The 24,333-nt window shown below is 45.2% G+C and overlaps 1 protein-coding gene across 3 annotated transcripts; it reads left to right on the plus strand.

Moving 5' to 3' along the window:
• The first annotated feature begins 1,174 nt into the window (after positions 1-1,174).
• On the plus strand, positions 1,175-24,258 carry myom1b (myomesin 1b). Of its 3 annotated transcripts, XM_084702640.1 has the most exons (38): positions 1,175-1,428; positions 1,909-2,121; positions 4,163-4,297; positions 4,411-4,585; positions 5,441-5,598; positions 5,926-6,018; positions 6,790-6,878; positions 7,156-7,197; positions 8,485-8,646; positions 9,342-9,503; positions 11,356-11,497; positions 11,685-11,884; positions 12,090-12,143; positions 12,338-12,462; positions 12,651-12,834; positions 13,026-13,200; positions 13,536-13,657; positions 15,220-15,678; positions 16,971-17,167; positions 17,272-17,398; positions 17,540-17,724; positions 17,931-18,045; positions 18,144-18,300; positions 18,389-18,495; positions 18,626-18,670; positions 18,876-19,012; positions 19,358-19,502; positions 19,838-19,897; positions 20,025-20,092; positions 20,224-20,337; positions 21,419-21,506; positions 21,593-21,631; positions 21,784-21,889; positions 22,030-22,193; positions 22,302-22,338; positions 22,486-22,508; positions 22,602-22,657; positions 23,079-24,258. In XM_084702640.1, the coding sequence occupies exons 2-38, from the start codon at positions 1,979-1,981 to the stop codon at positions 23,337-23,339; spliced, it is 4,851 nt and encodes a 1,616-aa protein (XP_084558766.1). In that variant the 5' UTR covers positions 1,175-1,428; positions 1,909-1,978; the 3' UTR covers positions 23,340-24,258. The 3 variants fall into 3 exon arrangements, with proteins under 3 accessions (XP_084558766.1, XP_084558764.1, XP_084558765.1); XM_084702638.1 differs by lacking the exon at positions 15,220-15,678 and having other exon boundaries at positions 1,181-1,428; XM_084702639.1 differs by lacking the exons at positions 1,909-2,121; positions 4,163-4,297; positions 4,411-4,585; positions 15,220-15,678 and having other exon boundaries at positions 1,186-1,428.
• Positions 24,259-24,333: the final 75 nt, after the last annotated feature.

The raw sequence follows: 24,333 nt of genomic DNA on the forward strand, positions 1-24,333 counted from the left end.
TGCTGAGGGGCTCTTAGATGTAATGTCCTTATATCGCACCACTGTCTTTTACCACTAGAGTCCGCTAACCCCGTAGCACATTTTCAACAAGAAAGCGGACTTCAGATTACAATTTAATTAATAATATAAACTGAAAATATTGCTGTGGTAAAGTGTGTGTATGATTCGAAGTATGCTGTTTTTAGGGTAATAATCACTGACAAGTTAGCAAGCAGCAAAGCATTTTACGTGTGATGGGATGAAGTCATTAGCCAACCATGTTATCACATTCCTTGCTAGCTGGGTGCTTGAGCTTTCTATGGATGGGGAGTTTTCAAGGAAAACTCCCCCATGTGTGTGTTGATTGAGTGATTGTTAGCTGATTCATCCATGGACAGTAATTAAGATCAGGACATTTGTGCCAAAGGTCACTGAAAACAAGTTGTATGTAAATACATTAATTTTATTACATTGTTCTTAACACTATTAGGTAATTAAGAACTGATGTGTCTGTTCACATAAATTGGGAGCAGAGACTCTAATCACTCTGGAGACCAGACTCCAAGCCCGACGTCCTTTATTTGGAGAAATAACACGACATGGCAAATTATCTCTCTCTCTCTCTCTCTCTCTCTCTCTCTCTCTCTCTCTCTCTCTCTCTCTCTCTCACACACACACACACACACACACACACACACACACACACACACACACACACACACACACACACACACACACACACACACACACACACACACACACACACATTATTCTAACTGACATTCGTTGTATGTGACACAAGTAACAATGGCATGGCTAAAATTAGCCACAGACACAGCTGAAGCCACTTTAGATATGGAGCCAGTACTGTCAGGAGACGTGTGCAGTTTTACAATTTTCGAGTCTTATGGTATGATGGGTAACATAATCAACAATAAAATATTAACATTTAGCCCATGGGTAGAAATCTACATAAATCTATAGCCATATTATGTAATGACCTTGGAACTCCTTTTCATGAAACAAAAAACCCAAACTAACCAACTCCTTACCCTATGAACATTTGTGATTTGTTTTAGTTGCCAATAGCTTGCTCATCCGTAAAGCGCATGCCTACTTTGGGGCACTCGCTGAAACTTCTGTCATGCTAACTTGAGTGGCTCTAGTAGTGCATCCCATTGGGTCGGGTGTGTTGCTTGCATTTGAAAGTTGAGTTCCCTTCGTTCCCTATGCTCGGCTATATTTATCGGTACCCCTCACCATAAAAGGACGCGACTGTGGCTTCGACATTCCGTCCAGTGCCAATATTATTTTTGTTGTTTAGAAGGCTGCCTTGTCTTCTGCTACCGCACCTACCTGTTGCTTTGCCTGGATTGCAAGCTTTATTGGGAACTTTTGGAGTTTAATCACCTGTTCTATCAAATTTAGTTGGAGGCTTTTTTGGCCTAGGTAAGTGATATTGATTAATACCAGACATTCTCAAAACACATCAGACAGTAACGCTGTTTGGAAAGATAAAATTTGAGTATATAACCGTGTTAATGCATTTATTCACTGTGTGGATTATGGGCATGTTGATGGGATGTTTGTCTGTTTGCTGTCTAAGTTATGTTGTGCTTGGCTAGCTCCAGTATAAACACTGGTTTGGAATTCCACATTCACAGATCTTCTGAAATCACACTGAGTGATTAAAGAAATCAATGACATGGCATCATAGATTATTTAGTGGTACAATTTATAATTCAGCAATAAATGATCCGTGTTTAGTGATTTATACTGATTACACATATTGTATCATGCAATCGGATTGCTTTGTAATCATATCAGGGATTAATTTAACCATAATCCCACAGACAGATTGTTATAATGTTTTTCCAAATTAACAATAGTTATCCAACTGCACCCAATACCACCACTTCCCTACAATAGCTAAGCAGACAGACAGGTAATCGGAGACTTGGGAGATTCAGGGCTTGAGACAGGCACAGCGTTGTGGAGGATGTCGGGATCCATACCCTTCTACCAGAAGAACCATCGCCACTATGATCGTGGCTACCGCAGCAAGGAGATGGAGTCGTCCGTCAGCCAATACCAGGCCAGCAGCAGCAGCTACGCTGCCCGTAGCAGCAGCTCCAGCAGGGGGTAAGGAGGAGGGGAGATGCCCTGGAGGCTGAAGGGTCCATTCCTCCCCACCCACCTACCCAACCCTGTGTCAGAACAGAGGATAGCCCTGCTGCCCCTAACCCTCATGACCCACCTCTTACTTCAGTCAGCTATCTCATCCATCCATGTCCCCCTGTCAAAATACTCATTTCACTACTTGGAATCAACTTACCTCCCTCTCCTGCTGTTGGACGGCTCCACCCAATATGTCACTTCCTTCCTGCCATCGCTGATATCCCAACCTTCCCTCCACCGTCTCATTTGGCTGAAGCTAAAACCTTTCTGCCGCCTTTTAACACCTTATCCACCCACATCTAAACACCCATGCCAAAATACCTTGTTTCTGTGAATCCTGCATGCTCTCTGAAGTTCCAAGATGTATGATTGCATGTGAGTGTGAGAATGCATCTTCCATGGCTGGCTAGTTCATGAGACATTTTGCCCCATTTATTTGGTTGTTAGCCTGTTTTTGCTGATCTCTAGCGGGCTACCGTATTGGATGAGCTTTACAGCAACGCAAGGTTATATAATGGCGTGTTATGGTATATGGTATAGACTGAAATAGAGTCTTGACCAGTGAATACCATGCCACAGGGAATGCAGGCTGTGTTGCAGTTGAGTTGGTAATTGGAATGCTAAACTAGTTTTTAAGTTCCTTCTCTTAGTATTCACAGAACTAAGTGAGAGATCATCTAACTGAGACATGGTGCTCGAAGCTGGTCATCGATGAGTTTACTGGGAGTACTGTACACAGTAATGCTAGATCACCATACAGGATCAGAGTTTAAGACTGACATGCAGATGCAAGATGATAGGGTCACATGGAATTCTTGAAACCAATCTTGAAGACTTGGTTTTGTGTCAGCGCTTCAGCTCTTGATTTTGTGTCAGTGCTGCTCTCTGAATGTGATTTGACCTAGACCTGCTGAGTAAAAAACGCTAATTTATATTCAGACACCTACATGCAAAGACAATGAGAACCTTGCTTTGCTACATCTACGTTGACTTAGATAAAGATGAATGGTTTAGAGTGTTGAAAGTGTTGGGCCTTTCTCATGGGAGCACCTGGCCACTCTTTAAATACACTGGCCTTGTCAATTTTCTTAGGAGGCCATGGGGCATCTGTGTAACTAACAGACATCCCATGGGGACAGCAATGTCATACCAAACTGGCTGTTGAAAACATATATTTTCAGTTGAGTTCAGAATTGAGATAGTTTTGGGGCCCTTCCTTTCACAGGCTTGGTGCAGGAATAAGCTGTACTCCATTGCCATATGTGGTATTGAGCTCTGCTCAACATGTCGGTTATGTCGAGCTCTGCTCAACATGATTTGTCTAGATGACTGCTTGTCCAGGCCAGAGATCAGACTGACATAGTGTTTCTGGAATCAGGGTCAGAATCAGACTGGACATACAAAGAGCCAGAAGAAGAAAGGAGAGATAGTAATGAGAGATAGTAATGTGGACATTTCCCTATGTGGAGTCTGTCTTAACAGGAAGACCTCTGGAGAGGTGAAAAAAAACAAGCTTGACCTCTGATTCTCATGTCATGTTTACGAGAAGTTCTTTCATCATGTCCACAATCCAACACAGAGGAGATAGCTTGTTATTCCTGTCTTTATCCCTTCCTCCATTCTCATGAATCTATTTAAAAGAGAGTGCACATAGAGGGACATTGTTGTGGCTGGTATGTCAGGGCCACGAAGGGCTTTATAAGTGTGCTTTGTATACTGTACATGAATGGAAATACTGTATGACTTTTGCAGACTTTGATTGTAGCGTTGTGAATTATAGTGGAGAGGTATGCAGTTATTTTACAAATGCATATCGCTACTATTAGTACTGAATTACATTGTTTTATCTTCCTTGGTGGCCATGTTCGATCATGTTCTCATCTTATTGGCTAAACCCGCTTCCCTTCTTCCCATTAATACATCCCATAATATTTCAAAGACCTATCATTTAACCTCCAGTTCTCTTATGTGGTAGTGGTTAACAGTGTCCTGTAACGTGTCTTAGTCTTAGAGTGTCTTCCTACTCTGGGCTGGAGGAAAGCAGACTGAGCCCAATACCCAAGAGATCCAAGCCCACCTACCTGGCTGTGGACAGAGAGAATCAAATTATTGGCTATGTAGTGCCCATCTTCAGGGGCAGGTAAATGGGGTGAAGTGGGATACACAGTTACAGTAATGGCTTGATCTGCGAGAGTTTTGTGAACATGACTTGACAAACCACCTCCTCCGTCCTACTCGGATCTGCCCCCATAGTCAGGAGTTTGCCAGTGGGCTCTCTGACACAGAGGAGGCCAGGATGAAGGAGAGCGCTGGGCACATGGCCCGGAGGAACCTGTTCACCAGTGGGTTGGAGATGGAGAGGACTGAACAGAGCTCCAGGAAGACGGCCATGCGCGAGTCGGCCGAGCGCATCTCTCTGAGCAAAAGGGTTGGTGCAGGAGTACTGCTTTGTTTCATCATAAAGAGAAGGATTCTTCTTGTGACGTCATAGACAGAGATCTAACAAGACAATGGTTTTGTGACATCATGGTAGATGGAATTCTCCTTTTGTGACATCATAGAGGGAAGAGTTTCTTCTAAGAAACATTTTCAAGTGAGGTCATAAAATAGTATGATAGTGGTAAAGGACTGTTATGGTTATGTTATAATTATGGGAATATCCCTTGAAGACAAGAATGAGCAAAGTAACGCTCCATGTACATGGTACAAACGTCAGTCTAGTGTGACTGTCATCATTTTACTCTGCTCCGGTTTCCCCCTCAGGGGTTATTTGCGTTTCTTATTAAAATGATCGTGTCAAAGATCCTGCCCCAGTCATACGAATCAAAAGAGCCACTGTGACCCCCAGAGTAGGACACCCTGCATTTAGCCTGTCCTTCCCCTGCCAACGAGCCCTGTTACTGGGTGAGACATTCCTCGACTGATCTGGTTTCTTAAGACACAGGAAGCAGTGTCCAGGGAGTGTTGTCAGTTGAAGTGTTAAGGGTTATTGGAGGCAAGAGGAGGTGTCCCCAAGCCCATAGCTATTCTGTGGTTATAGATGTGTCCTGGGAACAGTGCCACACAGAGACAGATGCACGTAGTTGGCATGTCGCAAAAATATTTCCAAGAAGGAGCCTTAAAAATGCTTTGTCTTTGCTTTGAGTATGCATTGTGAATTCCTTGTCGGTGTTCAATAAATGGTTTTTACGTGTTCTTGGGTTTTGGTGTTTGGTTGGGGTCAAGGAAATGTGAGTGTTTCTATGTAGTAACTAAACTGACCTAATCATCACGGTGTCTTCAGATTCATGAAAACGAGGAGTTCCACAAGCGCATGAACGAGGACAGCCTGATGCATACCCCAGAGTTTGTGATTAAGCCTCGCTCCCACACCGTGTGGGAGAAGCAGTGCGTACGTCTGCACTGCACTGTCTCCGGGTGGCCCGACCCAAGAGTAGTCTGGTGAGTGTACACCCCCCCCCCTCCCACACACACACACACACACACACACACATACAGTACACACACACACACACACACACACACACACACACACACACACATACAGTACACACACACACACACACATACGGTACACGCACACACACACACACACACACACACACAGTACACACACATGCACACTCACACACATTCTCTCTTTCTCCCTCTCTCTGTCCTCACACTCTACCTTTTCAGCCTTGACTATTTACATTTGTTTCCCTCCTTTTTTACATGTGTGGTTTCGTTCCTTCTTCTTCTTTCCTTCTATCTACTTTCGACAACAAGGTACAAAAACAATGTGACAATTGACCCCCTTGCCCAACCGGGCAAGTACAAGCTCGTCAGCAGCTATAATGTGCACTCACTGGAGATCAACAGGTAGGCGAACGGCTGTTGTGGTGCATTAACACGTACTCTGAAACAAGCCACAGCCATCTCTGAGTGGGGTATATCATCCCTGTGATGTCACCACATCGTCCTAGCACCCATTAATGGTGCAACTAGACCTCCATGAAGGAATAGGTTTTGGTAGCTTTGTGTGTGAGCGGGCAGTGTGTGAGGGCTAAGGGACAGTCTTGTCATATGTCACACCATAGGTACAGAGAGATGTCTGTCTGTTGTCTGTCCGTCCGTTCGTAGGGTTTGATGAGACGGGATCTTTGGAGCCTTTTCTCGTCTCACCTTTCGATAACAAAGAGGTCGTCTAAACATAGACTGCGGAGGTCTCTGGAGATATGTGGCCTGTTTTAGATCACTTCACACTGGACTGAACACTTGAGAAAGCGCCCTTGGGTATAGATGCATGTCTAAGGTCCATACAGATATTAGGTGGAAAGTTATTCGTTAATAGAAAGTAACATTATAGCTGAAACCATGGTGCATTAGAGGACACACTGTAACCACCTCGTACAAATAACACCTAGCGACTGATGCATATGACATCATTAGCAGAGGTTATTTATTTCCAGAGTATTTGCAGCCTGGAGTCCTGGTACACATTACAGTCCTGGCTCACATAGTTGTGTGTGATTTAAGTGAGTCGGATGGGAGGGGGGCCAAGGGGTTATTTGTAGGCTACACGTGAGCCAGTGCATAAAGAGACAGAACGTGTGTGTCCTGAAAATCACCTGTTTCCCGCTGATCTTTCAGATGTGACTTCGATGACACGGCACAGTATCGTGCGTCTGCCATGAACTCCAAAGGAGAGCTCTCCGCCTTCGCTTCTGTCGTTGTTAAGAGTATGTTTGAATACAATTCCCAACTCTTACTATTTTCAGGATATCATATACAGTACATACTAGATAAATACAGTAGATATACTAAATCAAATCTCTCATCATAATAATGTTTACGTCATTCTTCTCCTTCAGACCCATGCCTTCAATTATATGAACTTGTTGTCCTTATTCCTACTGTAGATTCGCCCACTCTCCCATTGTTGAAACTAGACTGTTAGTTACCGAAGTTCCTCAAAATGAAGCATAAACACTGTTCTTCTGCGTGTTCACTCCTCAGGATTCAAAGGAGAAGTGGATGAAGCTCTCCCTCCGCCCAGATGTAAGTCAGGATGTTCTGTAACTGCCAAACATGACTCAACATAACATCATTCATGTACAGTAGGCTGTATGCTGGTGTATGGTTGTGGAGGTCAGGGGAGGGTGGGGACAGGGTGGGATGCCTTGGGTGCTACTAACCTAACCGCTTCTTTGTTCTTCTGACACTGGTGGGCGCAGCAAGTGCAGCAAGCGGTTCTGAAGGTAACAGGGCCACATCTGGTTTGCTTATGTTTTGTTCAACTTTTGATGTATTCACAGACTGTCTCAATGTGTATCTGCATGGTCACTTTGTTGTGCATCTGTTTGAAAGTATTCTTTTTTGGGACTTTGATAATATAATCAAATCATAATTTGCTTGGGATCAGTCTTCAGACAGTTCCCCCTCCTCTTTTTTGTTTGTAAAATATGATACTTTAAATATATATATGAAGTTTGAATATATATATGGATATGCTAAATATACTGTATGTTGTTTATACGCAATATTAATATACACAAAATGTGATGTTTTTGGAATGAGAATTTACTGTCTTGGCTGTAGGCAAGTAGCATAATGATACAGTTAAACTGTACATGAACTATAGCCTACTTGAAAATAAATGCTCTTTAATCTCTGAATATAATATCACACAATGTGTGAATCAGCTATTCTTGCAAATCAAATACATAGATATGAATCCATCCAATTCAGAAAGTAATGAAGAATCCCTTCCCCGGCAGGTTTATATATATGAGGGACACACCTACCGATCACACCTTTAAATTTGAATAATGACAACCCTAACTAGATGCAGTGGATGGTCGGATGTGGAAAGTCTTTAACTCCAACTAGGATTTGGTCCATGTGTACCATGTGCATTGCTCTCTGTGCTGCATGACTGCGTGCTCCCTGGTCACCTCTGTTTTGTTTGTGGACACCTTGTCAAGTCTCTGTCCCTGAACACTGTTGTGGTGTTGTCTCTGTGTAGGCCTGGGGGTGACTGAAGAAGCCCCTTACACACCCGTGTCTGTTGAGAAGTTGTGCCTGTGTGGCATTCTTTGAGTCTTTTTCTCTTCTGATGGAATGGAAGGTTATTGAAGAGTGGTTTGGCTGAACTTAATGAAGACGTTTGACTTTGTAGCCAGTATATCTTACCATGACGGGTCACCTGACCAATGTTCGTTCGTCCCTTGATGCGATATGAATGTTTATATTTCAGTTTAGCCATCTGAGATGTATGTGCAGCTGCATGGCGGACGTGTTTCCTCACCTGAACCCTTAGTAACCTCGCGTCTCTTCGTCCTTCAGACGGCATCGTGTCTGAGTATGGCATCACCTTCCAGACCCATATCGTGGAGAAGTTTGACGTGTCGTTCGGCCGGGAGGGGGAGACCCTGAGCCTGGGCTGCACTGTCATCATCTACCCCAACCTCCAGCGCTACCAGCCTGAGGTGCAGTGGTACAGAGACGGTAGGTTCCCAGCCAAGGGTTTCTTTTGATTAATTGGCCAAAGTTCATCCATGAAACTAACATGAACAGCAAGTCCAACTCCTTTATTGTTATCATAAACTGTTTGTATCAAGAGTTACAATTACCCAACAGAGTATTCAGGTATTTATGGTTATTTTAATGGTTCTAGTGATTATGGGATTTGATCCATAATCGTCTAATGCAGCTAGTGTCTTGAGAATGTGACTGGTGGTGCACGCTGGTGCACACCTCTTGGCTGGGACGTGTCCCAGAGGTGTCATCTGTGTGATGCATCAGGCCACTGATACACTCCTCTCCATGTCTGAGACCCACTCAGTGCTGACAGGCACAAACTCATAGAAATACAACCCTATACTCCGACATGCACTGTACTTGATGACTTGTGTGTGCGCTGATTCATGCCTATTTGAAGTGGTAATGTACACACTTGCCTTGTCTACTGATACAGTGGGCTTGCAAAATTCTTATCCAAAGGAAGACAGTGAAGGAGTGCTTAAATGGTTCCCTTTTCTTGCGAACATATCAAAATAAATACATACATTTAGTCTTAGATGAATCTGCGTCTTCTGCATTAGTGTGCCAGTAGAACATATACAATATTTAGAAGGTTTTTTACACAGTCCTGTATCTGCCATCCAATCCTGTTTTCTCCCATTTTCTTCTGTGTCTGCCAGACGTTCTCCTGTCTCCCTCCAAGTGGACCCACATGCACTGGAGTGGCGACCGGGCCACCATTACCCTGACACACCTGAACAAGGAGGATGAGGGGCTGTACACGCTGCGCATCACCACCAAGAGCGGCTACGAGACCCACTCTGCCTACGTCTTCGTCAGAGGTGTGGACCTGAGTAGAACAGGCCCTTCATGTTCTGTGAAGTTCATGGATGTACTTGTTCATGGACATGCAGCACAGAAAGTAGTGTTTCTGCTTCTTGTTTGCCCCTCTCTCTGTTGCCATGTGTCATGTGTCATTAACACGACCAAGGTCAAAGTCACAGCAGATAACGGTGGAGTCACGCCCTGTGCAGACATCCCAAGTCTCCCGGAAGGTCCGGGAGTCTCCCGCATTTCAATAGCGGCTCCCTGACGCCAGCAAAAGCTATACAATCTCCCTGAAATCAGGGATTTTGTATGAAGAGCGAGCAAGAGACTGTGCAATGGTCATTTCTGTCAGAGATAGGTGCATATCGCGCGTCATGACAGCGTTTCGGGGGGGGGGGGGGGTGTACGTGCTGGTTGAGGGCGTAGCCTACTTCATGTGTCCGGATTGCGTCCACCTCCCGGAAATGAGTCTCTGCAGGTTGGGATCTCTGCCTGTGTGTGTGTGTGTGTGTGCGTGCATGCGTGGGTGTGTGTGTGTGTGTGTGTGTGAGAGTGTGATCCCACATGGAGTTTGTAGCTGAGCCATACTGGCGTCAGCTTTTAAATCCCACTTTCCCACACAATGGAAATCTGTCAATTTATGACCCTGGAGGTCAAAAACTCTGAACTGTCATCCTCTCAACAGGCATCTGTCTTTTGTAACTACGGAAAAAGTGATACTGTTCGTGTGGCCAAAATATTTATCTGTGAATGTTACCCTGTACAATGGGACTGACCTTCTCTGTTTCATGGTGTCCATACGCCTGCTCTTAGGGGAGACAGTGAGTGTAAGCGTGGTGAAAATAGGTCCTATTCACTCTCTAACCTTTCAGAGGCCAGATACAGTGTTTCTGGTAGCTAGCTATACTAGACCAAGCTAGCTAAGTCAATTCTCAGTCAACTCAAGGAGTGTGGATAGGACTAAACAGAGTTAACACAGCAAATGTATGTTTCCAGATCAAAGATGAACTCTACATAGAATAAAAACTAAGCATTTAAAGACAAGAGTCGCACATGTTCTCACATTTCCCAATTTTTCCCAGTCCTTCCCCTGACTAAAACATGCAACAAGCACACATAGACCACCCCACTTGCCGTCGATTTATACACGCTCAACACATACATTAACACTCAATGCATATGATAGCCAGTGATTTTAAATACTCCCTGAATCACCACCTAAGTGGCCACTGACTTAATGAAGGACCTGCCATGTTATGTCTCTTTAAAAGTCTCCACTCCGATCCTCTTACGTCTATAGAGATGGCTGCTGCTAAATCTGTCCCCCCCCCCATCCACACCCCTTCTGTGGGATGCCTCAGAGGGGGGCTCAAAACCAGTAGCATTTCTGGACCTCAGCCTTGGCGCACCTCAGTCCATTGCACTGTACACTGGAAACCCGACACCAGACACAGAGTCCTACCACTGTGTACCACACAGAAACATATTAGGGATTTATTTTTGTGTTTTAAACTGGATGTGTGTGTAAGTGTATCCGTGTGTGTTTGTCTGTGGTTGTATTTGTATTTATGTTAAGTGTGTGTGTGTGGGGGGGGGACAAAGATTGTTGTTACTACAGACTAACACACACATTGTAAAGGACTATTAAACATTTACATTTTTAGTAATGTATGTACTGTACTGTACAAGCAGTACAGTTAAACTCACACAGTACAGTTAAACTCACACAGTACAGTTGAACTCAGACAGTACAGTGTAACTCACACAGTACAGTGTAACTCACACAGTACAGTGTAACTCACAACCATAACATTCCTCACAAGTGAGTGTCTCAAGTGTTGAAGATGTGTGTCTTCCTGCGGTCAGATGCTGATGCGGAGATGGAGGGGGCCCCTGGTGCCCCTCTGGATGTGCGCTGTCAGGACGCCAACAAGGACTACGTCATCGTCACCTGGAAGCAGCCAGCTGTGGACAGAGGAAGCTCAATCATGGGATATTTCGTGGACAGGTCAGTCTTAGAACATGTCATAGGTCAGAGTTTTGGGTGTGCTCTAACATTGATTTGCTAGCCTTTTATTACCGCCAATTTGCTCTTTTACATGAATTAGAGGCTATGAATCGGTTTGTAGAGATCAACCAGAGGTTGGCACTCGGTTGGCACATCCACCCGCTCAGCTTCTGTTCCTCCTTTTCAGATGTGAGGTTGGCACTACCCACTGGAGCCAGTGCAATGACACCCCCATCAAGTTTGCCCGCTTCCCCGTGACCGGTCTGGTCGAGGGGCGTTCCTACATGTTCCGCGTCCGAGCTGTAAACAAGTCCGGCATGAGCCGCCCATCCCGCGCCTCCGAGCCCGTGGCCGCCATGGACCCGGGTGACCGCGCCCGCATGAGAGGTATGGCCAGCACCGTAAACCCCATGTCAGGCAAACTTGTTGGAACACCGGTAATCTTACATCAGTCGTACCAGGATACAGCAGGTTGTGCCGAGGTTAAAATGAAAATGTATGAAACTATGGCCCTGACATCCTCTCCTGTGTAGATGGAAAACAGTATTAGACACATGTGTCTATAGTCCCTTTTACACCTGTATCCTCTAAGGAACCTCTGCCCCCTGGACCGGTCAGATCATCGTGACTGAGGAGGAGCCCGCTGGTAAGAAATACTTTCTGCATGAAGGTCTCCATTTTTTGAATGAATATTTACAAGAAATTATCATCTTGAAGTTGATGTGAGCCTGTAAGTGTTAGCAACCGTTTAGCGGGCAACCGTTTTGGCGGTAACGTGGTCAGTAGCTTACCTTAATGGGTGAGTGGGTGTACCTTGAACGTTTGAGCGTGTCCTTGCAGAGGGCGTGGTTCCCGGTGTTCCAGTCGGGCTGGAGGTGACTGAGGCCACCAAGAACTACGTGGTTCTGAGCTGGAAGCCTCCTGGTGAGAGAGGTCATGAGGGCGTCATGTACTACGTGGAGAAGGTAAGATCTGACGCCTGGTCTTCAGAACACAGCCTTAAGCTGTTCAGTACTACAAACACCACGTTCACCCAATGACCGATTTATAAGAACTGTTATGTTTTACATTATTACCTTTTTTCTGTATTTCTATATGACTACTAGAGAGATCTAGAAACAGCAATAACCCAATTGTAAATGTTGTTTTCCAGTGTGTGTCTGGCACCGACAGCTGGCAGAGGGTGAACACAGAGATCCCGGTTAAGTCCCCTCGCTTCGCCCTGTTCGACCTGGCCGAGGGGAAGTCATACAGCTTCCGTGTGCGCTGCTGCAACTCTGCTGGCGTGGGCGAGCCCTCCAGCCCCACCGAGCCCACCACTGTGGGAGACAAGCTGGGTGAGGGGTCAAAGGTTGCACATCAACACTCGGGCTGGCGCATACACAATCACAAGCTCAAAATCGTAAAGCCAATCTGCCCTTGGCTTGCCCTTGGAGTTTGGTGTCAGTCCTTATACTCAAATCTAAATTAAAAGTTCACTCTATTACATTCAGCTATATCTAATCAAATATGTCATTTCGGTCCCCAGATATCCCAGCTCCCCCTGGTCATGTGGTGCCCATCAGGAACACGGACACATCCGTGGTGGTGTCCTGGGAGGCGTCCCGTGAGGCCAAGGAGCTGGTGGGATACTACATTGAGGCCAGCATTGTGGGCAGCAACGTCTGGGAGCCCTGCAACAACAAGCCCGTCAAAGCAACCAGGTACGGCAGGGTCACATTTGCCATGCAGAACCATACATGGTTCTACAGTGCTCTCTGGAGGGAGTACCTCTCAGGAAAACACTTTGACTCTTCACTTTCCACGTGGAACCTTCTTCTTAGATAGAGGCTCCAGCTAGAACCATCTCAGCAATGAAAAGTTCCACAAGTAACCACAACATCTCCTTGAGGGTTGTTTCACAAGGTCAATTGTGTGTTCCGAAACCTTTTTCCGTTTATGTAAACAGCACTCCTTTCCCTCCAATGAAGCCTGCCCTCTGGATGGTCAACAGGTGCATTACAAGTAAATGGTGACATTGCATTCATGATGTGTTCAGGTTCATCTGCCACGGTCTGGTCACAGGAGAGACCTACGTGTTCAAGGTGAAGGCTGTGAACGCTGCAGGGCTCAGCGAGAGCTCTCAGGAGTCTGAGCCTATTGAGGTGAAGGCTGCTATTGGTGAGTGAGACCCACAAAGGGGGTCACCTGAGACTTACGAAAGAGAGCAGAATAGTCATAAAGATTTCTTATTATAATGACTTATTTTTGTTTAATTGACGTTCATGTGGATTAAAAGTAGGCCTTCATATTTTTGAGGAACAGGATTTATCTAGAAGTTGATGAAAGTAAGGTTTTGTCTCGACACCATAAAGATGTCATGTATCTGAAGTACCATTGTGGATTATCTCTGTCCATTAAGACATGTTCCTTCAGCTCTGTGTCCCCATCCGCATCTACACGTTGTTCTCTTCATTGGTTCTATGGTTTTACTCTGTCACTCCACCACTTCCTCCTTCTCCTCCGCCGTCACGTTGTACCGCACCGTAGTAACCGTGTAAGCCACACCCACCATTCTGTTGAGACCCTGCTACCCCTCCTCCCCCCTCCCCCACCCCCACCAACCCCCCCCCTGCACTCCCCCTGAGTTGGGGTCAGGGTCAGGACTTGTAGACTTCCTCTAAATTGGGTCGGACGCGATCCAACTCAGCGGTGGTTACAAAACCAGCCCACCTCGCGGTCCTCCGCCACGCGCACCCCTCTCCACCACCCCGAAACCCCTCACCTGTCCTGGGCACTAGTGTCGGCCCCCCCTCCTGGTGTTTAAGGTATCCTCCCCATCCCACTCCCACCAGAACCCCCCCAGATCTGCATCTTGTCTGTCTCTGACTCATCTGGGATGACTAACCTGACAGTGGCATGGGTCTGGGCAGCATACCAGTAACACAATCAATGCATTACATTACCAACAATTCAAACATGTAAAAGTAGCACATACTCTAAGCATTCTACAGTGAGTAGGCACGATACACATACATTACGCAGGTGAAAACCCTGCCATGCTACCACCACTACCACTGCTGTTAGTAGGTCCTGCCTGCTCACCTCCAGCTGCTCCATAATGTCTGTCTGCACCCTGAGTTCCAGTGCTTTCTGCTGGGCAACATCACTCATCCACTGGCTAGCTTTGCACCAAGCAGCATGCTCGGTTCGCCGTTATGAAACGCACTTAGGAACAATGCTAATGGATTTCTCCTCTTCTGATGTCCATTACTAGTAGATGGAAAAAGTGTCCCTCATGCTCAATGCAACGATTGCACTGATTTGTATTGACTGTACCACATTAGCATACTGTATCCAATCAAAATATAAACCAAGGTCAGCGGATGAAATCCACTAGCATCATTTCTAAAGTACAGTGTGGCTTTTTCATAACGGTCGGTGCAAAGCCTGCACACACTGGCTCTCCTTCCTCCTCACAGGCCTGCGCTTCCTCATAAACACGAATGGCCTTTGGTCTCCTCACCCAGATGTCACCCGTTTGTCATCTTGTCTTCATTTTTCTGTCAGATGAAGACTGTGTAACTGTATCTGATATGTGAATTTATTGTTCTGCTTTAATAGTCTCAGATTTGTCTTCTGTGTTTGTGTGTTGTAACTGAGATTTGAGTTGTTTGTGATAATCGTCCCTCTTTTGTGTGTGTAAAATGGCCTCTTCTGCTTTTCTCTGCTAACTCCTATAGGGGGCGGTATTCCATATGGTGTGTTGCCGGAGATTGGGCCGGGGGGTAACGCGGGCGGACTAACCGAGCACAGGCCACGCTGGGCGGGCACGCATGCAGCCGTCCAGCCTCCCGCTGACACAATGCTAAAGCTCAATGCTCAGACTGACAGTGTGTCTGGGGCCGGGGCCGGGCCGGGGGCCGGAGCTGGGACCTCCAGCTCAGACCCCTCAGAGTTCTCAGAGTCCTCAGAGCCCGTGCTGAGTAAAGGCAAGGGAGGCAAGAGAGGCAGTGTGATTTGGGCACCTGACCTGGTCCAAGATTTTTACTGTGACTCTGACCCAGTCCCAGTCCCAAACTCAAACCTAAACTCAGGCCCAGACTCAGTGGTAGACCCAGCCGTAGACTCTGTCTTGGCTACAGATGAGGTTCAGAGTCAGGCTGTAGCCCAAGAACAGGTGCCAGTGGTCGGGCAGGCATGTAAGTCTTCTGTAGATGCTTCTGCCAAAGCATCTACACATGGGAGAGAGAACCCCAGGACAGACCCAGCAGGTGAGCACTCAGTCAGGGACAACCATCTCTTCCTCATCCAACCCCCCCCCCCCCCCCTAAAAAAACACTCATCTTTCACCAACAGGAATGGTTCTATTTAATTATGTTTTATTCGTGGAAATATGTTATTTTTGGATCCATTGTTTCTCAGTAATAATAATGACAGTGTAAAAATCTGAATGGTGAGGTTCTATTGTCCCGTCCACAGGAAATTTGCAAAACAAGTAGATTGTAGATTAAGTCTTTCAGGTAAGTTTAATACCACTCCTTACAGTTAACTCAACTCAAGTCACGCCCTTTAGGCATTCTGCTGGCCACCTTTACCACAAGGCTGACTTACACACCCTGGGGTTCTTATCGGGGTCCTAAACCCACATTACGGGTTCAGGCAATGTGTTGGCTACCTCTAAATGTAGGTTGGCTCTTTAGGACCCCACTTTCACCTTGTGAGCTCAGTGCACATTAACACACGCAGTCACACTGTGACATAGCCCCTGCCAACCAATCACAGCTCGCCTCCAAAGTAGGTCAGCAAATCGCAATGAAGACATGACCACCTGTGACCTGAGACCTTTACAGTAGTGTACTCTCCGCCTCTTAAAAACCCACCCCTTTTTGATTTTTAAGAACTGAACCCCCTCTGCTGTAAATTAGGGAAGACATTATGTCCACGTGACTATTTGTGTTTGACATAGCAGCTCAATTTATCATCACTCTGTAATAGGATCCAACTTGCTTTGGGAGCTTTTATTCTCCAGAGTTTTATTCTGCAGTCCAGTCCCTGAAACTTGGTGAATCTAAAGACATTCTGCCCACATGCAATTCTATCGTTTTCAAATCCAGAGAGTCTGTTTTTCCACCTTGTCACTCACTGTGTTGTGAAAACACAGCATGAGTCAAAAGGTTGAATGTTCAGCGTTGTGTCGCTAACAAGAGTTTTCTACAGCAAGTCTACAGCAAGGACTATACTGGCTTCGGTCCACCATCCTCTATTTCCTACTATCTTCAAATCAAAGTACTTTTACTTTTCATATAAATCTTTATTAATAATGAACATCAATATTAAATATCCTCAAGGGTGTCCAACTGTTTCTGTAAGAAATAGTAAAAAGGATTAAGAATAATAGCAAACTTCAGATAACAGGTGTTCAGTGTCCCAGTACTCCCTAGCCTCACACTTGCCTCAGCCCGATGTTAACTGGTCTCCTGCGTTGCCACAGCGACCCCTGCCCCGCCCTATGGCATCAGCGTTCTGGAATGCGTGCGTGACGCCATGGTGCTGTCCTGGAAGCAGCCGACGTTCATCGGTGGGGCAGACATCACCGGGTACTTTGTGGATTACCGCGAGGTCGTCGAGGGAGTGGTGGGGAAGTGGCACGAGGCCAACATCAAGTCTGTCACTGACAGAGCCTACAGGGTGAGGGGGGCATTTGGTTGATGTGGGATGATGTCCTCTCTCTGGCCTCTCATCATTCATGTCTATTAATGTCCCTAAAATGTGTGCCTGGTCTGCCTGCTCAGGTGTCAGATCTGAAGGAGAACATGAAGTACCAGTTTCAGGTACGGGCTGCCAACATGGCAGGTGTGGGCATCCCCTCTTTGTCCAGTGAAACGTTTACATGTGCGGAGTGGACCATTGCTGTGCCAGGTGAGTTTCACACGTCTCAGCATGATCAGAATAACAAAATACGTTTTGGCTAAAAGCCAATTGGGCAATTTTCTAAAAAGTCATCGGCTGCATACACAAAACATCTTGACCATCTGGTTATCTCCGGTTGCTGGGTTACAGGACCCCCCCATGACCTGCAGGCCACGGAGGTACGCAGCACCTCCCTGATGTTGCTGTGGAAACCACCCGTGTACCAGGGTCGTGATGAGGTCAACGGATTCTACATTGACATAAAGGAGGCTGAGGCACCGTTGGAGGCGTGGAGAGGAGTCAACGAGAAAGCCACAAACAAGAAGTACATGAAGGTCGGCGCCTTCCCGTCTTCTTATTAGGAACTCATTGAAAGCACTAAAAAGATTAAACTACATAGAAAACAACATTTTATTGGAGAACCATCTCTTTCAGTTTTGAATAAATGTAAAAAAACTCTCAAGATTTTCTCTTTGAGACATTTTCAAGAGACACATCTCTTCACGGTGTCTACTATTAGTCTTTTCTCTCTATTTGACAGATCCAAATCCCAAAGGCGGGAGAGACCTATGTGTTCCGTGTACGTGCACAGAACAAGGCCGGTGTTGGAAAGGCCTCCGAACCAACAGAACCAATCCTGGCCGAGACCAAACCAGGTATACAAACCCAGAACCCAAGGCTTGGGAGCACAATGCTTTGTCATCGTGTCCTGGTTAGGATATGTCAACCTGAATCTTCCTCTTGTCTCACTCAGGTACCACGGAGATAGTCGTGGACGTTGATGATGATGGTGTGATCTCAATGAACTTCGAGTGCGCAAACCTGACACCAGACTCTAAATTTGTGTGGTCCAAAAACTACGAAGAAATCACAGATGAGACCCGCATTACCATGGAAACCAAAGGAAACAAGTAATTTCCAGAAAACAGTGTGTGTGTTTCTGGTCTGAGTCGTTCTTCAGTGTTCTTATTCCTTTAATGCTGGTATGTGTCTACTTAGGTCAAAAGCCACCTTTAAAACACCTGCTGAAGACGATCTGGGCATTTACTCTTGTTTGGTCACCCACACTGATGGGGCTTCATCCAGCTACACTCTCTCCGCAGAGGGTGAGTCACACTCTCTTTGCTCCTGACCTGAGGACCCTTGTTAGTGGGCACAGTCCTCTCTGTAACACTTTTTCAATATATTGTTATTCTGGGGTCATGTTTTCATGCCGACATGTCTACTTTTTGACAGAGCTGAAGAAGCTGCTTGAGATCAGTCACGACCACAAGTTCCCAAGTGAGTGTCTGACTTTCATCCACCCTCTTTATAGAATTTAGTGGCGTATTAGAATGACTCTCGAATTATAATCTCTCCCTCTCATTCTCACTATCTGCTCATGTATAACTTACATCCTTTTACGTCTCTCTTTACGTCTCCCTTGCTCTGTTTCTCTCTCTCTCTCAAACACGCTCTCTCTCTTCCTCTCCCCCTCTCCCTTCAGTTATTCCCCTGAAGACAGAGCTGGCAGTGGAGCTGCTGGAGAAGGGCAAGGTTCGCTTCTGGCTGCAGGCTGAGAAGATCTCAGCCAACGGCAAAGTGGAATACGTGTTCAACGATAACGTTGTCTCTCAGGGCGAGGTGAGAGAGCGCAGAGAGAAAACTAATGATGGCAAACACACTGGGCTAAACGGCTGGGCACTCATACCAAGTAGTCTGAAAAAGAAAGAACTAAAATAAACAATGGTCGCCCTATACATCACACTTCTAATCTGCTAGTATGTATTCAAACTATGTGTGTAAGTACAGCCTAATACATGTTTTAACACATATAAATGTATCTGGTTTAATAAGAGTTGAATCAGATTTACACCATAGGGCATTATAATTGCTAACAGCCTAAACACAGTCACAACATGTGTTGTTGTTGATGGCGTATATGGGATAAGACTGAATTTTTTTGGTCTTCGGGCTGTTGCCTTGCAGAAGTACAAGATGAACTTTGACAAGAACACAGGTGTTATTGAGATGACCATGGAGTCCCTAACACCTGCAGACGAGGGGACCTTCACCTTCCAGCTGCAGGACGGCAAGGCCACCAACCAGTCCAGCCTGGTGCTCATTGGAGATGGTAACCCTCAGATTAGGCCCTGTCCAACTTACTTTCTTTTTTCCTGTCTTCTTTCCTTCCTTCCCTCCTTTCTTCCGAGGCTGGATAGGTCTCTGTGATACAGAGGAGCTCATGCCATCCATGATCAAATCATGTTCTCTGGGAGATCATTTTGAAAAGGAAAGGGAGGAATCTTTGGTCCTTTTGGTCCCCTTTTCTGTCTAACTAAACCAGAAGTCAACTTAATACACTGTAACTGTATCCACACTAAGACAGTGAATACGTTGATCATTTTCATGTAGTCGTTCCACTGAAGATGTGTTGCCTCATCTGTGATCTTTTGCGTATTTCTCCAGTGTTCAAGCAGCTGCAGAAGGAGTCTGAGTTCCAGAGGAAAGAGTGGTTCAGAAAGCAAGGTACTGGAACCAGACTATAGCACACAAGCAAGCACACATACCTGCTTGGGAAGCTTATGTTAGTGCTGTAAAATGGGTTTGTTTCAAGTTGAATGTTTATAATGGCTGGCGTGTTTGCTTTGTGTAGGTCCTCACTTTGTGGATTACCTGAGCTATGAGGTGACCCCAGAATGTTGTGTTGTCCTGAAGTGCAAGGTGAGGCTTAAAGAAGGAGTCAAATAGATAAGGGAAACCTTAATGAGAAGGATGTTAAATCTCTTTAAAACTTACGGTTTGTATCTCTAACTATTTCTCTCTCTTTCCATCCCTTTATTGCTCCCTGGCAGGTTGGAAACATCAAGAAGGAAACAGTTGCGTTGTGGTACAAAGACGGGCGTGAGATTAAGGCAGATGAGCATCTTACTTTCTCAGAGGGAGTGCTGACCCTGGAGATTGCTCAGGTGGGAGAAAGAAAGATGTATATACATATATATGTATATAGATATTTATACAAATTGCCTATTATGTATACATGTTTAACACTTTTGTCTTTTGTGCAGTATTATTCCTGTCAACGTGCTCATCATCTGCATATATGAATGTTCATCAAATCTCTCTTTGTTCATATATTGTAAATATACAGTCTCTTCACATATCACAGGCATCACTTCCCTGTGTATCTTCAATATGCAAGATGCATTGTGGAGCAACATATTCCAGGTGGCTTAAAGGGGGTCTAAAGTGGTTTTCTATGTGCACAGTCCAGCCCGATAACAGTGAACATGACAATCTTGGCACAACTTCTATGTATTATTACCTACATTATATTGTACATTATAGTTATATTTTTATTGTTTATATTTGATATCATATACAGTACCTTATTATACCTTTATTTTATGTCAACATTGTGACCTGATCTTTTGAACACTTGACATGATATTACCACCTTCTCTTCAATCTTAACTAATGAACCTAATACATCACACCTATCGGACTTTAAACACCACGTTTAATATCTCTGTCAGAAAATCTCAATTTGTTTTCTATCTTAACTCTTATATCTGTTTGTATCCAGCCTGTCCTGTCAATTCCTTTTTCCATCCTTCAGTTTATATGTATGGGCAGAGCCACCTCCATCCCAGTGTGTTGTCCTGTGTGCGTCTCACTGGGCATATTGTAGCAAGTCACGTGATAGCCTTGAGCCCTGGTCGGCTGTGAACGTAAACATGTGTCCCTGTTGCAGCGTGACACTCCTGCAGCCTCTGGCGCAGCCGTGGCAGACATTCCGCCCGACGACGTTTACTGGAGAAGACTCAAAGTTGGGATCCGTGTTGTGTTGTCACCATAAGACGCCTCTCTCTTGTATTGCCTTTGAGAGTGCTTTCTTGCTTTTGCGTCAAATATGTGTGTCCTGCAGCATCCTTAGCAGGGGAGAAAAGCTTGGCTTTTCCGTAGAGCTTCTATTTACGTTTTTCTTTTACAAAATGGTGTTGCAACGGGTTGTGGGTATTTGCTTCTCACCTCAACTTCTCCCTCCAGATCTCAAAGAAGGATGCCGGTATCTATGAGGTGATTCTGAAGGATGACAGAGGAAAGGATTCCTCCACATTGAACCTGACAGACCAAGGTACACCGTCAGAGCTGTCTGCTGAACCAGACCTCCGTGCGGTACTTGACTGGAACTAACAAAACTCTTGAATTTCCATCTTTCAGGTTTCAAGAACATGATGAACGAAGTGTTCAGTGTTATTGGTAAGAATATCTTTTGGTATTTCCAATCCAGCTGTTCCTTTTTTTTGCACCATTTATTTCCTAATCTTACAGGGTCTAAACCAAAACACCTTTTTACATTTGTATGTATTTTCCTGTACATAAAACCAGTTTCTTCTGTTTGTGTCACCCAGCCAACTCATCCACCGCTCTGAAGATCCAGAGCACCGAGGAGGGCATTAGACTGTACAGCTTCGTCAGTTATTACAATGACGAGCTGCATGTCACCTGGCACCACAAGTGTGTACTGCTACCCCTTGCCATGTCTTAGTGACTGTCTGTATTTGTTCTTGTATCTGTATGTGTATTGTCTATGTGTATGCGACTGTGTGTGTGTGTGTGTTCAGTGTATCAAACCACTCTTTCTCCCTCTCTGGTAGGGATGCAGCGATAGCCTTTACGGACCGGATCAAAAGTGGCGTGGTGGGGGAGCAGCTGTGGCTGCAGATTTCTGAGCCCACCGACAAGGACAAGGGAAAGTACGCCATTGAGTTCTTCGATGGGAAGGGTGGTCTACGGAGAACCGTGGAGCTGTCCGGACAGGGTGAGTCCATTCACAGGTGTTGGAAGGAATGAACTAGTCTTTTTGCTCTGACTCTGCTGTACCAATGTGTTGGCACTGAATTGTTTGTTTGTTGTTTTGGCCTTGCAGCATTTGATGACGCCTATGCAGAGTTCCAGAGACTCAAGTGAGTTACTCAGAGTTGGGTGGGGGTTTGTGCTCTATGCAAAAGTTCAAAGTTAGGATTAGGGTTTCCCCTTTTTCCTGGTCTCATTATCTGCAACCTCTTTATTCACCATCCCTGACTGTTCTTTCCCTTCCCGTCAATCTTCAGAGCGGCTGCCATTGCAGAAAGAAGTAAGTTAAACGTTTTCCAGTCAAATCCAGTTTGGCGGTAGAAACAGGTGTCTTTTTTAGGTCAGCTCGTAATTCTGATGCTCTTTGTTTTAGACCGTGCTCGTGTGGCAGGAGGCCTGCCTGATGTGGTCACCATACAGGAGGGCAAGGTAAACTGCTGCAGCTGAGTCCACCATGTGGAGCAGTAGAATGTTACACCACAGTTACAGTCATCACATAGGAGTGTGGTGGGATGGGTCTGTACATACTGTATTGGGTGTATAAGTTGATGTTCATGGTTTCATTTTGGCCTGGAACGCCGGTACTTCTGGTACTTGCAATTAGTAACCATGGTTGTTGAGACAGTTGGGTGTTGGTCGACCCAACGCGATGCGGAGTAGCCTAATATATCATGGCCTGAAGTGAGCTATTGGTTTTCGAAAACGGTCACACAGTATGTCAATATGAAAGTAATATACACTCCCATGTAAATAGAAAAAAACTAAAAAACTTAAAAAAAACATGGTTGTTGATCTGTAAACGTTATTTGTCTGTTTTACCTGGTTTGTTTGTGTTTATCTACCTCCTCAGGCCCTGAACCTGACCTGCAACATCTCGGGCGACCCTCTGCCTGAGGTCACCTGGCTGAAGAACGACAGAGAGATGGTGTCAGACGACCACTACATCCTGAAGTTTGAGTCGGGCAAGTTTGCTAGCTTCACCATCAGCACGGTGAACACGGCGGACTCTGGCAAGTACAGCATCCTGGTGAAGAACAAGTACGGCACAGAGAGCGGAGACTTCACCGTAAGTGTCTTCATGCCCGACGATGTCGGCGGCAAGAAAAAATAAGAAGGTTTCCCGGTCTTGACGTAAATATGTATAAAAAAAAAGTACAAAAATGAACAGCAAAAAAAGATAAATGTCATACCGTCTTTGGCCTTTGCATTGGATTGTGGTTTGAGAAGTGTAAACAATATAGTCTCATACAAGGAGGTGGTTAACTGTTATAGTCTGAGCGCAACATGTCTGAAGTTTCATTGAGAAATCCAAAGTGGATCAAGGAAAATACAATTTATTGAAGCAAAACCCGTAAACCACACTAGTAAGTCCAAACATTCTTTATCTTGAAATCACTGTAGGCCTAAAGTAATTACATGATTATAACTTTACGCACCCCCTCACTGCCCAAATATTATGTTCTGTTATTTCCTTTGTTCTTTGTGTTCAGTACCAAAGAGGCATGTAGAGTCAAATGTGAGTGTAAGTTAGAATTGATTTGCTGCAACTGACTTAAGAAATGAAAGGCTGACCGTCCAAAGTATTTATGTGACGATGAGGAAGAAAAACAAACATTGATGGGTTGAGAATATGTGTAAGAACAGCTTTTGTGTTAACTGTAAGTTCCATTACTTTCACAATCACTATGTAGTGATTTGACCTCCTCTGTCATCCTGTAGTGGTTATGATGTCACCTCCCCTGTCATCCTGTAGTGATTATGATGTCACCTCCCCTGTCATCCTGTAGTGATTATGATGTAATCTCCCCTGTCATGCTGTAGTGGTTATGATGTCACCTCTCCTGTCACGCTGTAGTGGTTATGATGTCACTTTCCCTGTCATCCTGTAGTGATTATGATGTTACCTTCACAGGCATCCTGTAGTGATCATGATGTCACTTTCTGTCTGTCTATGAATGATAATTATTGCATCACTTCCTCCACTCCCTGTCTCTTCAGAAGCACTAATAAAGGTAGCATGTATTCCCCCACCTCCTCCTGTTGGGTTTCACTGTGTGGTCTCCCCTATCACAAACTCCTCACATTCCCTTCCTTCCAGTTCTGTA

The sequence above is a fragment of the Hypomesus nipponensis genome, chromosome 8, assembly GCF_054491055.1.
Source record: "Hypomesus nipponensis isolate SF chromosome 8, ASM5449105v1, whole genome shotgun sequence".
NCBI lineage: Eukaryota > Metazoa > Chordata > Actinopteri > Osmeriformes > Osmeridae > Hypomesus > Hypomesus nipponensis.

Bases quoted from the DNA above. Each gene is read 5' to 3' on its own strand.
- myom1b (XM_084702640.1), top strand. From the start codon at position 1,979: ATGTCGGGATCCATACCCTTCTACCAGAAGAACCATCGCCACTATGAT. The intron at 7,198-8,484 runs GTAAGTCAGGAT...TTCGTCCTTCAG, and splicing joins AGCTCTCCCTCCGCCCAGAT to ACGGCATCGTGTCTGAGTAT. The intron at 17,399-17,539 runs GTGAGTTTCACA...GCTGGGTTACAG, and splicing joins GTGGACCATTGCTGTGCCAG to GACCCCCCCATGACCTGCAG.